General features: G+C 35.7%; 2 protein-coding genes across 4 annotated transcripts in view; both read right to left on the reverse strand.

Annotated features, from left to right (window-relative positions):
* The window catches only part of InR (Insulin-like receptor), a 40,939-nt gene extending 31,058 nt beyond the window's left edge, over positions 1 to 9,881 (reverse strand). Inside the window, exons 1-2 of the mRNA XM_068301907.1 lie at positions 9,390 to 9,881; positions 1,649 to 2,044 (exon numbers count right to left, since the gene is read on the reverse strand). The gene's annotated coding sequence lies outside the window, so the exon portion shown is untranslated. The remainder of the gene's footprint in view (positions 1 to 1,648; positions 2,045 to 9,389) is intronic.
* Positions 9,882 to 11,626: 1,745 nt separating this feature from the next.
* The window catches only part of E2f1 (E2F transcription factor 1), a 34,354-nt gene continuing 32,362 nt past the window's right edge, over positions 11,627 to 13,618 (reverse strand). For all 3 annotated transcript variants that reach the window (XM_068301911.1, XM_068301908.1, XM_068301910.1), the window contains one exon: positions 11,627 to 12,419. In XM_068301911.1, the coding sequence (XP_068158012.1) occupies positions 12,286 to 12,419 (134 nt within the window). In that variant the 3' untranslated portion in view covers positions 11,627 to 12,285. The remainder of the gene's footprint in view (positions 12,420 to 13,618) is intronic.

Genomic DNA, 13,618 nt, shown 5'->3' on the forward strand with positions numbered 1-13,618 from the left:
TGGGCAGGGAGTAAGGGAGGGAGAGTGGTGGTTGGGAAGTGTGTGTGCAACGGAAGTGCGTCTAATTGAGCAACTGACAGAATATGCGCGTCTGTGGCACTCTCCTAGACCTCCCGCTCCCCACTTTTTCCACCCCATTCCACAACATCTTCTTCACCGTTTTCTCCTATTCCTGTGAGACTGTTGGACGCGTTTCAGCTATGGGTGAGGGGGGGACAGAATTTTTCTTTTGGCTATCTCAATCACTGACTGAATGAATGACTGACAGCCAACACGTGCTTTCTTCTATCGTTTGCCCCTCTAACGAACAACACAAAAATAGAAGGCAGGGAGGGGTAGGAGATGAAAGATACGTATTTCGGGGCACCCATAGATGCATTCTCGTCTATTGACGGAATGACACTTTAAGCGATCCTTGCAATCGCTCACTCACAATCAAGACATAAAAAGTTTCTACAACATTGGACATTTTGAGACTCTCTTTTTTATCCATGGAGAAACATCTTATCAGAGCGAAAATCAATTAAGCAAAATGTCATTTGAAAGAAAACGGTAGTAATAATTCATAGAAAATCGTTTAAAACAAAAAATTGACCATTAAGGTATCTTAATAAATCTAGTTGTTTAGAAAACTTTAATTGAAAAATACCAAAGTCTTTTTCATTCTCAAATTAGAACTATTTCAAGTACAATATCCATCAAAATAAAGTGCAGGTTGTGTGCTTTTGTTATTAAGAAAATTGAATCTATAATTGGAACTGAATGAAAGTAATGAAAACAGGGCTGGATTTATCTAAAACGTCCGCCATTTCATTCAGTTCTTTAACATTTTTTCCAACTAGTGAGAAATTCTGGATACTAGAGCATCTACATTAATATATCTATATAACATATCTATACATGTATAATCTTTGTATATCCTAGCTCTGTTTAAATCTTACTCATTGGCAATTTTGTGTCTTGTGTGTGAGTGTTTCTTTTCGGACAAAAATCCCAGTCCATACATATGTATATATTTCCGTTTAAAAGCTGCATTCCCCTTTTTCAGAATGTGGAATTGCAATTGCAATGGCATGCCACATGCCACATGGTGTGACTCTTAAGTGTCCCCACCCTACTCCTCGCGTGCCCGGTTTTTCCTTTGGAACTCTCATCATCATCATCGTGAACCACTACTACTTCTACTCATCAAGCGTCGTCTCAAGTGTGGCAGCTCGTGTTGTGTGCTCTAAAACTGTGAAATGCCCAGACGGTGAGTGGGTCTGGTGCTGCTGCAATTGACTAACTGACTGAGTGACTAACTCACTGGATGACTGTCGGTCAGAGTTCTGGGCTTTGTGTGTTGCCTATGCCAAGTTATTATATTTTATTGCGACAGACGTCGCGCCATTTGTTACACATTTATTTTCTCCAGCCTTTCTTTTGCTTCTGCTTCTTCTTCTTCTGGTCCGGAAAATTTCCTCACAATATTTATTATGCCAGTTTTTCTCATTCTTTTTTGGAACTAGGCCATGCGGATATCCCCATATCGCATACCATTCCCGCAATAAATTGTCAATCAAATCAACATAAATTTTCTTTTAGAAAAATTCCTTTCCTGACAAAGCCAAACGAAAAAAAAAAAAAAAATAGAAGAAAGACGACTTACCTATAAAGTTGTTTTAGTTTCTTTTTGTTTTTGCTCCTTCCTTTTGCAGTTGTTGCACTTTTCTTTAGCAATTGTTGTTAGACAAATAGATAGATATCCTTTTTCTACCGTTAGAGAGCCTTTTCCGCTCTTTTTTTTTTAATATTTATGTATATTTTTCTTCACGTTTTACACTTTTCCGTGTTTTATCGTATTCTTTTTCTTTGCATTTACACACACTTCACATTTCCTTCTTGACTAGTAGGAATTTGCCTTCTATGTGGATTATTATTTCACCAGATTCATTGAATTTTCTCAATAATTTTTCACTTTAGCCGTTTTCACCTGCTTTTCACATGAATGCCATAAAATCTTGCATTTCAAGAACATATGTATGTATGTATATTCGGTGTGAATCTGTAAAGGGATAGAAAAATTGGAAAAAGGTTCAGAAAGGATTTTAACAAATATATGTATAACAGGTAGAAAATTTGAATATGCAAAAACTTGAGTATCCTTTTCGCTTTTCAGAAACCATTTTACAAATACGTTTCAATAAATATACAACTTGTGAGCGTTTCAAAAGTGAAATTAATAATACTTTTGAATGAATATTGAAATGCCATCAATTTTTCAGAGTTTATTCTACAAAACTTTTTTCCACCCAAATATTTGTTCAACTCTCAAGCACTTTGTCAAAGAAAAGTACAGCCTAACCTTTGAAATTGCAAAAACAAATAAGCAAAAAATGTAATAAAAAACAAAGCTTGGTAATTCAACTCCAGCCAAATGCAAAACTCTCATAATACGGGACAAAACTTAAACATCAAGTCTCACCCAAAGCAAAAAGCATGATGAAAATATAAAATTAAAGTAACCAGAAATACGTACATAGTAGTAAATTATTAAGAAACAAAATAAAAACACATTGCTACATCAAACGGCAGCCGCAAAAATAAAATAATAATAATAATATTAACCACAAAAATATATTACCAGACGCCACACCTTTTCATAAAATTGCAGTCAAAATAATGTGTGTAAGAAATAAAAACAACAACAACAACAAAAAAAACCGAAAAGGAACATCACTAAAATGGCCCTTACACACACACACTCAAAGGCGACTCCCTCGCTTGTCTCTCTCTCTCTGCCAAGCAGACAGACACACTGACAACATTGCAGAAATCAAGCAAATAAAAAAACATAAATTAATTGCAATTTTTTTTTGTTATTGCTATATTTATTTTTTTTATTTAAATACCAGTTTTATTTGGCTTGCTAAAAATTTATTTTGGTCAAGACAACAAATAAACATCCACACACACACACACAAACACACACAGACTTGAAAGATACCGAGAGAGACACATAAATAGAGAGAGAACGCACTCGATGACGTTGACCCCGAAAAATGACGCCGAAGCGTAATGTGTGAAATGAGCAGCAGCAGCAGCAGCAGCAAGCGAATGTGTATGAAAACAAAAACAAGAAACCCAGTCTAAACGTAAAAGAGAGCAAGAGTATGCCGATGAAAGAGCAAGCGAGAGAGCAGTGTAGAGAGAGGGAGGGCAGCGCGTCTGTTTGGGTTTTCCCTTTTTTTTTGCGGATAGACATGTAAAAGGCAATGCGTATAAAAACATGCACAGACCCAGACACAACAAAACAAGGACAACGACGACAACAACAACCACAAAAGGCGCGGCAGAGAGAGCGCATGTGCAAGGAGAGCAGGCCGAGAGACAGAGAGGGCAAATACAAATACAAAGCAAACTTGTATTTGTATTCTCACATGCAAGCAAAAAGCCGCCGCTGCCGCCGACGCCGCTCCGCCAAATTTTCTGCAAGCGCCAGGGCTCTGCGACTGCATCACACACACACACACACACAAATATTCACACTGCAGACTAAAAAGCGCAATCGCTTATGAATGGGGCCCAAGCAAATGTGTGTGACAGAGAGAGAGCGAGGGCGAGCGAAAGAGAGGGAGACTTGATGTCGTTGGCCCTTGTCTGGGACGAGACGCGTTTTGTTGTTGTTGCTGTAAAAATGTGGTACAGTGACTACCAAAATATACTAAGTCTGAGGACGAAGGCCTAAAACATATAGACCGAGTGCGCAACAGAGACAGCGATAGCATGAGTGTAAGGGTGGTGGCTATAAAAATTTTTACAATTGCGGTTGTAAAAAGTTGTAAATGTGTAGTACTTTTGCTAGTTGTATGGTTGTAGTAAGTGTAATAGTGTAGTAAATTTTCCTAGTGCCTACAGTAAGCAAATAATAATGAACGGAAAAACTATACTCCCACCAGCAATCGCCCCCCTCCTCTTGAAATCCTACTCACACGCCACACGCCACTCAACCATCAATACTTCAGTGAACAAGGAAAAAAAAAACAGAAAAGAAATTCATAATAACCAGAGCGAAGGTTCCAGCAGGGGGGTGGTGGTGCGCCCCACTCTCTTGGTGGCTGTTCAAAAGGCGCCGCCTAATTAAAAACCCATTAAAATTTAAAGCCCGCCGCCTAATAAATACACATATGTATGTATACATAAATTTTGCAACAAAAACCCAAAACCAAACCCATCCAACAGCTACCAGCACTAAAATTAATTACCTCACGAAACTCCCAAAAAAATGAAAGAGAAAATAAGAGAGAAAAAGGAAGCAACTACTACTACACTAACGACCAACCAACCAAGCATCAAAAGCACACTGTGAAGAAATTGTAGATATTTATCATGGCCCAAACTATCATCAGGAAATAGAATACCTTATCATAAATACATATGTATACATATTCTTCCGGTAGAACTCTTCTTTCTAATTTAACACTTCCTCGCGCGATCTTGCAATTTGGGAACTTGTGCCACTTTATTCGGGTATCTTCATTCCTAACTTCCTTCATTACTAAATTCCAAATATTGTTAAGGTTTTGGTAATAAGTTAACTAGATGTAGCAAACTACTTTTCAATTGGAGTATAGAACATTTTAAGGACTAAATTTATGTACACACATATGTATTGTATTGTTGGACATCAGTAACCAATTGCAGCTTTAAGAATTAATCTTCAGATCAAATCTGTGGCACTCTTTAAAATCCTTATAAGTTGCATTCATATTGATTATCGTTTTCGGTTCTGGTTCTTCTTTTTAAAGTTCTTTATAATTCAGGTTTCCTTTCGGAAACATTCAAGAATTAGAAATACTTTAAGATTAATCAATTTGTTTTGTAAGCAAAATTATTTCTCATTTAATAGTTAACATTTGAAAATTTATTTGCAAACGAAAGCAAAACCACATATTGATAACTGGAACCGAAAAGATTATTCCTTGGCTTACTTTTACTTTCGTATACACTGTTATTCGTTTCTGTTTATGCACATGTGTATGTATGTACATATATTTTTCTTGTCCATTTTGATCATTACATAAGATTTAAACAAATATGCAGCAAAAAAAAATTGAATTAAAGTGCATAAATAACTTTTGAACCGACGGCTTTCGAGCCCAATGTGCATTGTCAGCGTCGCGTCGCGTCGCATGGAAATTGTGTCTAAAAATAATGCAACAATGTTGCAAAAGCAAACATCAGCAGACAGTCAGTGACATAGAGAGCCAAGCGTCGCCGCGACAAGACACACTCACTCACACACACGAAAGAAAGGGAAGATATCTACAAGAGATATGGCAAGGGACGAGTGTGTAGGGGGAGGGAGATGGCCAAGGGGCTTGGATACGAGGCCAACTCTTGCTCTGCTGGCAGCGAATGCATGAAAGAAGTAGTTTCACGTCTTGCTGTCTCTGTCTGTCTGACTGTCTGCTATCTCATTGTTTGGGGAGGGTTACCCGGCCGGCTTCAGTTTCGAGTTCAACTTCGACTTGGTCGTCGTTGGCGGCTAAAAGGAACAGCGCAAAAATGAAAAAAAAAAATGTGCCAGCAGCGGCGGCGCACAGTGGTATCAGAAACTTCATTTAAAAGAGCAATATTGATATGAAATGAAAATTGGACGAACCTTAACCACTGTGCAATGCTCGGCGCGTGAAGCTCTCAAAGAAGAAGAAGAGGAAGGTGGGGAAGCTCTGAGAGGAGCTGAGAGGATGGCCTGGCTGCATGGATGGGCCACTAATCGCTAAATTTACGAGTACAGTTAAAATAAAATCATAAAAACGTCTTCTTTCCTTATTTTCTTGTTGTTGTTATTGGAGTTGTTATTGTTGTTGGTTTACTTTGGTTTCTTTGTGGTTATTGCTGTTGAGGCAGGCGGCGGCAGGCAGTGGCCACGACGGCGTCAGACAGGCGTTTTTACATCATGTTAATGCTGTTCATAATGATGAAGTAGTTCGTTCCACATTCACAACAACAAACCAACAGATAAAAGAGCCGTGTGAAATATTGAAATCCTTGACAGATAAGAGGATTTTGGTGTTGGCTAAAAAGCAATATTCGTAAGAATTCTCAACTAATTAAAGCAAAAAGACATCTCGTTCCATATGACAACTTTAAAGATCTTACAAATATACATACATACATAAAGACTCAATAATCTGGAAACTGTGGGCAGTAAATCATTTAAAATATCCTTTGAATTTTACAGTTCTATATAAATCACATGATGTTCTTGGCATCTAAAGGATTGTTTAGCTAAACATATGGAAGTTTTGTATAAAAATCGAATTTCAAAAATTAAAAAGCAAAACCAAAACCGAAATCAGGACATTCGAAGGTCATTCACGGGCGAAAAGTACAAACGATTAAATGTATTTCAACAAGCAACGAAAATAAAAAACAAAGAAAAAGAGCTAAACAAATTCTTGAAAAAAAAAACTTATTAAACAACTTTTTCTCAATAGGGAACAAAAAAAATTGCCCACGCACAATAGTGTTGGATAGTAAACAGTGTGTTGGAAAGAGATAGTAAGCATTTTGGGGCTTATCTGCCGCAATGTTTATGAAAATGACTATAAATACAGACAGACACATCAGTATATACATAAATATGTACATTCATACATATCTATATGTACATATGTATGTACATACATACATACAAACAAAAACAGCCGCCCACCCAGTCATACGCACTTTATCAAGAGAAGGTGCAGTGAAAGAGGGCCAAGAGAGAGTGGGAGAGCAAGAGAGAGAAAGATAGAAATGCAACCACGTGTGTTGTTTATGACAGCAACAGCAAAACTCGCACACATACATACATACATACATATAGACTTATATGAATACTCACCCACACTCACACATTCCCCGCAGCCATAAGCGAACGGAAAATAATAAACGAATGTCAATACAAAGCGGAATCTTTAAAAACAAGAAAAACAAACAAGCGAGCAAAGCAAAATGCCGAAAAAAATATAACAACAATTCGTATGTGTGGAAGGAGAACAAGAACAAGAGGAAAAAGAAGAGAAGAGAAGAAGCAGAATAACAACAACAACAACTAGCAAAGCAGCAACATCGAGAACACATTTTAAAAAGTGTCAAGGAAAGGCAAAAACAAAACCGAATGAGCAAGAGAGAAAGGCAGAGAGAGTGAGAGCGTAGGCATTGTAATAACAAGTAACGGTAAAATCTAAAACATACAGGAAGAGAATGGGAGCTAAAGAGATATAGAGAGAAGGATTTGTGTAGATTCCTATAGATCGGATGTATTTTTAACAAATGTACTCATCGCCTTTTTTTTGATATCTGTGAACAACTGAGCTAAGACGTCAACGCATGTTAGATAAGCGCCTAATAATCCTTTATCATTATTAGATTGCCTTAATCTGATATACATTTGTATGTACATACATACATACATACTTACTAATATGTATGTATGTATGGCCATGTTTAGGTTCAAGGAATGTCTACATCAGGCCCCCAAAATATGGTCACTCCCTAGAGATATCTACAAATGAATGTATAGTAATTTTAGCTATTTCTCTGCATTACAAGACAAAGGACTCGCGTCAAGGACAGCAATTTTACCCACACGAAGAGAGTCTAGAGGTTAGAGCGTAGGTGGACAACACGTCATTCAAAATAGTTAGTTCTATTTATTGCAAACCAATTGCTGTTTATGCGTAGGCGGAATAAGCTACATATGTATACATATGTATGTACGTATGTATGTACGTATGTATGTATGTAGATGTGTCCCGTTGTGTGTGTGTGTGGCAAAAAGAGACCTTTAGACTCATTTGTGTTGCCTTTATTTTCTTTTGTTTTGTGATAAGACACAAATGAGAGAGCCTTCTAGCCCCTAGTGGTGCTTGTGATGCTTATTGTGCGTGCGTGTGCATGTTGTGAATCACTATTATCACTTGTAAATAAAAATATGAAAATAAAGTCATCTGACTGACATGTGTTTACTCTATCTGACTGTGTGTGTGTGCGTGTGGGTGTGCGCGTGCGTGTGAGGTTGAGTCATAGAACGGAACAGCAACAACAAATTGCGTAATTGAGTGATTAGAAGAAGACGCGCTTTTGGCTAAGTTCAAGGCCAGACAGCAGCGGCATTTAACAGTAACAACAAACTGCACACACACGCACATTTCGTATGTGTGTGTGTGTGTGAAGGGTCAATGACACCTGTCTGTTTGTCTCACACACATACATACAAGCTTATCACTTGGTCACTCTCTTTGTTTCTCTCTCGTTGTCGTCTCTCTCTCTTTGAATCTTTTTTTCTGGCATGTTAGAACCGATAAACGGTTTGTTGTTGTTGTCCATTTCTTTTAAGTGTTAATTAGTGTGGCAAAATTATGCGCCAAAATTTCCATACGTCATCAACAATACAAGATAAACAATTTCCGGTTTTAGTTCCCCCTCCACATACACACATACATTTACAATCACATATTCTATTCTGTTTTCTATAGCTTTCTCCCTCTCTCTTTTGGTCTTGCTGTGTTGGTTTAGCTAAAATGTTATTTTTGGTTTGCTTTAAAAATAAATATATTACGCACAAATACAAATACAAACACATACGAAACATACAAGCAGCATGATTAATACGCTAAAAAATGCGCAATAATAAAAATAATAATAATAAAAGTGGGAAAAACACAGCAAGTGGGCAGCTCCAACACCAACACCAACCCCTCCACTCCCTATCCCAAAAACAGCGGTAGGCCAATTAGTGCTTTATGCTTTTTAATTAGCAGCACGCAAAAACAACAACTTTTATTGCACACACACACACACTTACAATCTCACACACATTAACATACGCAAGCGCAATTACTCTCTATTTTTTCTCTCAGCACTCTCTTTTTTTAAGCCGCTAAAAGTCATGTTTTGCCTGTTTTCATACCCTAGGATAATGGAATACATAACTTTTGTTCACCAAGCGATCACTTTAAATGCATAAATAATTTAAACAATATTTTTTACTGCTGCTCGATTTACACATTTTCGATGGAAAACTCTCTTCACTACACCCACTTTAAGCGGAAGAAAGGCGCACATTTTCAAGGGTATAAAGAAAACGTCACAGAGTTAGCCGGGCCCTCTCGTTCACGCTCTCTCACTCTCTCTCTCTCTCTCTATCTCTCTTCCCATGCTCATTCACAAATCGAGACGTAGACAGGCGGCGGCGGCGGCAAAAAGATAGATATGGAACAACAACAACAACAACAACAACAACTTCGCATAAATTGCTGCTGCGTAGTAATTCTTTTTTTTTCCATTTCATTTTGTTTTTGTTTTATGTTGTCTGTTGGTTTTTTGATTTTTGTTCATTCTCTTTGCGTTTTATTTACCTTTCAGCATTCTTTTTTGTTGCTTTATTTTTTTTTTTTTTTTGGTATCGATTTCAAAATAAGAACTACGCACTTTTCATTCGATTCTTCCTTTTTCCGTGTTGCTTTCTTTTTTGCGCCGCAACGAAATTTATTTATTTATTTCACACACAGACACACTCACTCTCTCACACCCCCATTTTTGGGTATTTCTTGGAATTTTATTATGATTTTCTCAAATATTTCCATTCAACTTGGCATTTTTCCTTCACTTTTTGGCCGCCATACGATTAACTCCGTTTTTGGCTTTTCTGTATTTTCTTTATTTCCGCAAATACGCGACCCGCGCAAAATAAAACTACACTCACACACACGTTCAATATTTATTAATTATTTGCATATCTGTCTCACTCTCACTTATCTCACTGCGTTTCATCCAAACACGAAATTTCACCCGAAATTCTCAAAAAAATTTCCGCGCGACATCCGCAACACATCCGCTCACTTCGAAAATAAAAACAACAATAAAAAAAAATATCGCGCAAATAGTGTTAGAAAGTGTTTAAATAGGGGTTATTTGGTTATTAACAAATTTCAAAAAGTTGTTTGATGGCGCCATGCAACTCGAACTCGATCCAACATGCAACTCGATCCAACATCCAACAAAAGAGAGTAAAAATGGTTGGAATCGAGCAAAGGAGTCAGACCCAACCTCGCTGTCGAGCAAAGGAGTCAGACCCAACCTCGCTGTCGAGCAAAGGAGTCAGACCCAACCTCGCTGTCGAGCAAAGGAGTCAGACCCAACCTCGCTGTCGAGCCTTCGCCGTAACTTTCCGATCTCTTCGCCGTAAAAATATGAATATTCGCCCTAACTTTTTGCCCACTCGCCGCAAATACAAACATCGAACCACATCGAACAAAAGAGTCCAACTCGAACACCGCAGGCGAACATTGGATGCTAACATTCGCCGAAATAAAATACTGGGAGCTGTTAAAATAGTGGTAGCATAAAAATACTGGATGCAAATAATGGTAGACCAAAAATAGTGGCTCACCAAATTTCCCGCCAAATTTAAAAATAAAAATTTAATCCTTGTTTGAAGAAAAAGGAAATTTTAAATGAAAAAATAAAAAAAAATTGTATTAAGAATAGGAATATGTTTGAATACAAAGCATTGCAAGATTAAAAGGTTTTTATTTTACTTTAATTATTGATTGTAAGTATTTTCATCAATATAAAAGCGGTAAATGTAGCTGATACTCGTTTTTCTTTTGTCGAAATCTTTTATATTAATTGGAACTGAAACATATCGAAATAGATCCGAAGCCATATTTTACCACAACCAAAATATTCAATCAATTTAAAGTTTATATTTTTGCATTTCTTTTTATTATTTGAAAGTTTTCTTGGTTTTTGTAATATTTATTTCGTTTTTTTATTTTGTTTTTTTTACTTTTGTAGACGTTTGTTTGATTTTTTTATTGGAAAATGTACCTAACAATTTGTTGCTGTTTGTTTTTTGTTTGTTTTGTTCTTACAAAATTAAACGTATATTAATTAGATGATTTTTGTTTTATGTTTTTTACAATTGTATTGGTTTTTATTTATACAATTTGTTAAATAATTAATCTTTATGTACTTGTAGTGTCTGTGTGTGTGTTTTTATGTGTTGTGATTTGGCTTTCGATGGGGGTATGGGGGGGATATAGAAAACTTTTTACTTTTGGGCCAGTGTATCGCTTTCTCTCTTATTTCAATTTTTTTTTTTAACTGTTTGTGTGTGTGTTTTAAGATTATAGTTTAAATTTGATAACAATAACAAATCATTTATACTTAATTAACTTTAGTAACTAAAAAAAGAAAAAATGAAACAGAAACCAAAAGAGAAAGATAAAGCCGAGTCGAATCATTGACACATGGACAGCGAGCTAGGGAGCAAGGGGTAAATATATAGATAGATAGATAGATCTAAGGAATAACTAACTTGGCCAACTTCAGGTCCTTAGCCAAAGAAATGCGTTCTGTGTGTGAGATAAAGATGGCGGGGAAGGGGGTAGCGATAAGCGGATCATAACAAGGATACACACCACACGTTTGGTTAAGTTTGTTTTTGTTTTCTTAGTTAAAGATACACCCTGTGTTTCAGCTTACTAACAGGCTGGCCGCACCCCCGAGAGATTTATCTATTGGTTGTAAGGAAATTGTATGTCTTCCTATTTATTTAACAAATTTGAAATGAATTTTATCGCTTTGCTGGTTTTATTATTTGATTCTCCTTTTAAGGATAATAAACTTGTTGTTGTTTATTTTTTTTTCTTGTATAACTATTTAAAATGAACGCCTTTTTTTTAAGTGTGTGACAATTTTTTGGCCAAAAACTAAACAATTTGAGATAAGAAACGATGTTGCTTATAAGAAGGCTAAAAGTTGAAATGATTTTGCCGCTGCTTTTGTTGTTGTTGTTTGTTTTATGCTTAAAATAGTTTGGTTTATAAATTTAAATGTAGATTTGTTTTTGTTTTACGCTTAAAAGTGTTTGCACACAACTTAGTTTCATTTAGTTTGCTAATTTGTTAATGATCGTTTTTTGTTTTTTTTGTTTTGTTTTGTTTTCTTATTTTTTTTTTTTTTTTTTTTATATAATTTATATATAGGTTGTATATATATAATAATAAATTTGTAATTTGTAATGTGTAATATGTGCTGCTTGTAATTAATTGTTGTTTGTTTGTTTCTTTGTTTTGTTTTACTTGTAATGTATATAATTTAAAATTATAAACACCCCCCCCGCGCGACCCGCACCCTCTTAAGCAGTCGTTTTCTTGTTTATTCTCCTCCGCCGCCTTCTCCTCCTCCTCCCTTTCTTTCTGTTCAACTTGTGACCTTGGCTCTTCTCCTTTTTCGGCTTGTTCGTTTTCAGGGAGGGCCATAAGCATGGGTCTCAAAATCAAACAATCGATCGATACCTTCGTTTGCATTCAGAGCATAGGGATAATCGTTGTCATCCGGCGGATTGATTGACACAAACGTATTCAAATCATTGTTGAAATCTGCAAAAAAAATTGCATTGCATTTAATTATTAATACATTTCATTTGTTGCGGAATGAATTTTAAAAAGCTTAAATCAATTAAATGAGATTAGTTTTCAATGTATTCTGCATTTGGTTCTCGGAATTGTTGATAATATTACATTTGGATCATTTATTTTACAAATATGACTTCTTCTCTAAGATTTATTTAAAGATTTTTGTCTATGTCGACTCATAAAAAGGTTAGAGTCAAATTGCTAATAGTATCAACAATCCAAAGTTAGATTTTTAGTGCCATTTTTTTTTCGTTTTGCTGTAACATTTTTCTTATTGTTTTTTTTTTTTTTAGTGGTTTTATTCTTTTGTGATGGATGCATGTTTGAAATTCACGCCAGAGCTGAATCTCATGGTGCTACAAAATTTCAATTTCAAAATGAACAATTGGCCCCAGGTTTAAAGCAGCGGTCAGTGTTGTCAGTGCAGACCCACGAGAATTCAGTTCCAAAATGAATTTTTCTTTAAACGTCTTTTTCCATTTTCTTTTTGGTTATTTTTTTTTTTTGGGTGTTGGACGTGACGGCGGTTTATTTATGTACAAGAAGAACAAATGATAATAGAACATTTTGGTGTTAGATCCTAGAGAGTTAGTTATGATTAGTGTTAATCCTGATTTATGTATGTGTGTCTGTGTGTGGGTGTGTGTTTTGTGAGGGTGAGGTGAGCTAGTATGAATGATTTTGTTGAGCAGTGGTTAGTTAGTTAGGCATCTTAGCATTGCAATTAAATCGTTGAACGTGTACAGAATTTTTGTCTTATTAAATCAAAGCAAATTAGCAAAACAATTGAAAATAAAAAAATTTTTGTGAATGAATTTATCTTTTTGGTATATAAAATTAAACAAATACAGAGATTTAAAAGAAAATTTTGACTGACCAATTTACAATATTTATATAAGACTGATTCTGTCGCACACATATACGGAACACACACAACCCACACACCACATGCAAACTACACTTTTGAAAATAATAATTGAAAAAACTTAAGAGAAAAAAAAAAAACAAACAATAGATTTAAAGAAAAAAAGACAATTTTGAACTGATTCTCGTTGGTTGGCCGAAAAATTATTTACAAAAAGCAAAATAGAAATAAATTGAATAGACTATATAAGTTTAAAGAGAATGTTTATCTTGAGAAAAGAAAAGAATTTAAAGTTGAT

Source organism: Drosophila tropicalis, unplaced genomic scaffold (genome assembly GCF_018151085.1).
Source record: "Drosophila tropicalis isolate 14030-0801.00 unplaced genomic scaffold, ASM1815108v1 contig_878, whole genome shotgun sequence".
NCBI classification, from domain to species: domain Eukaryota; kingdom Metazoa; phylum Arthropoda; class Insecta; order Diptera; family Drosophilidae; genus Drosophila; species Drosophila tropicalis.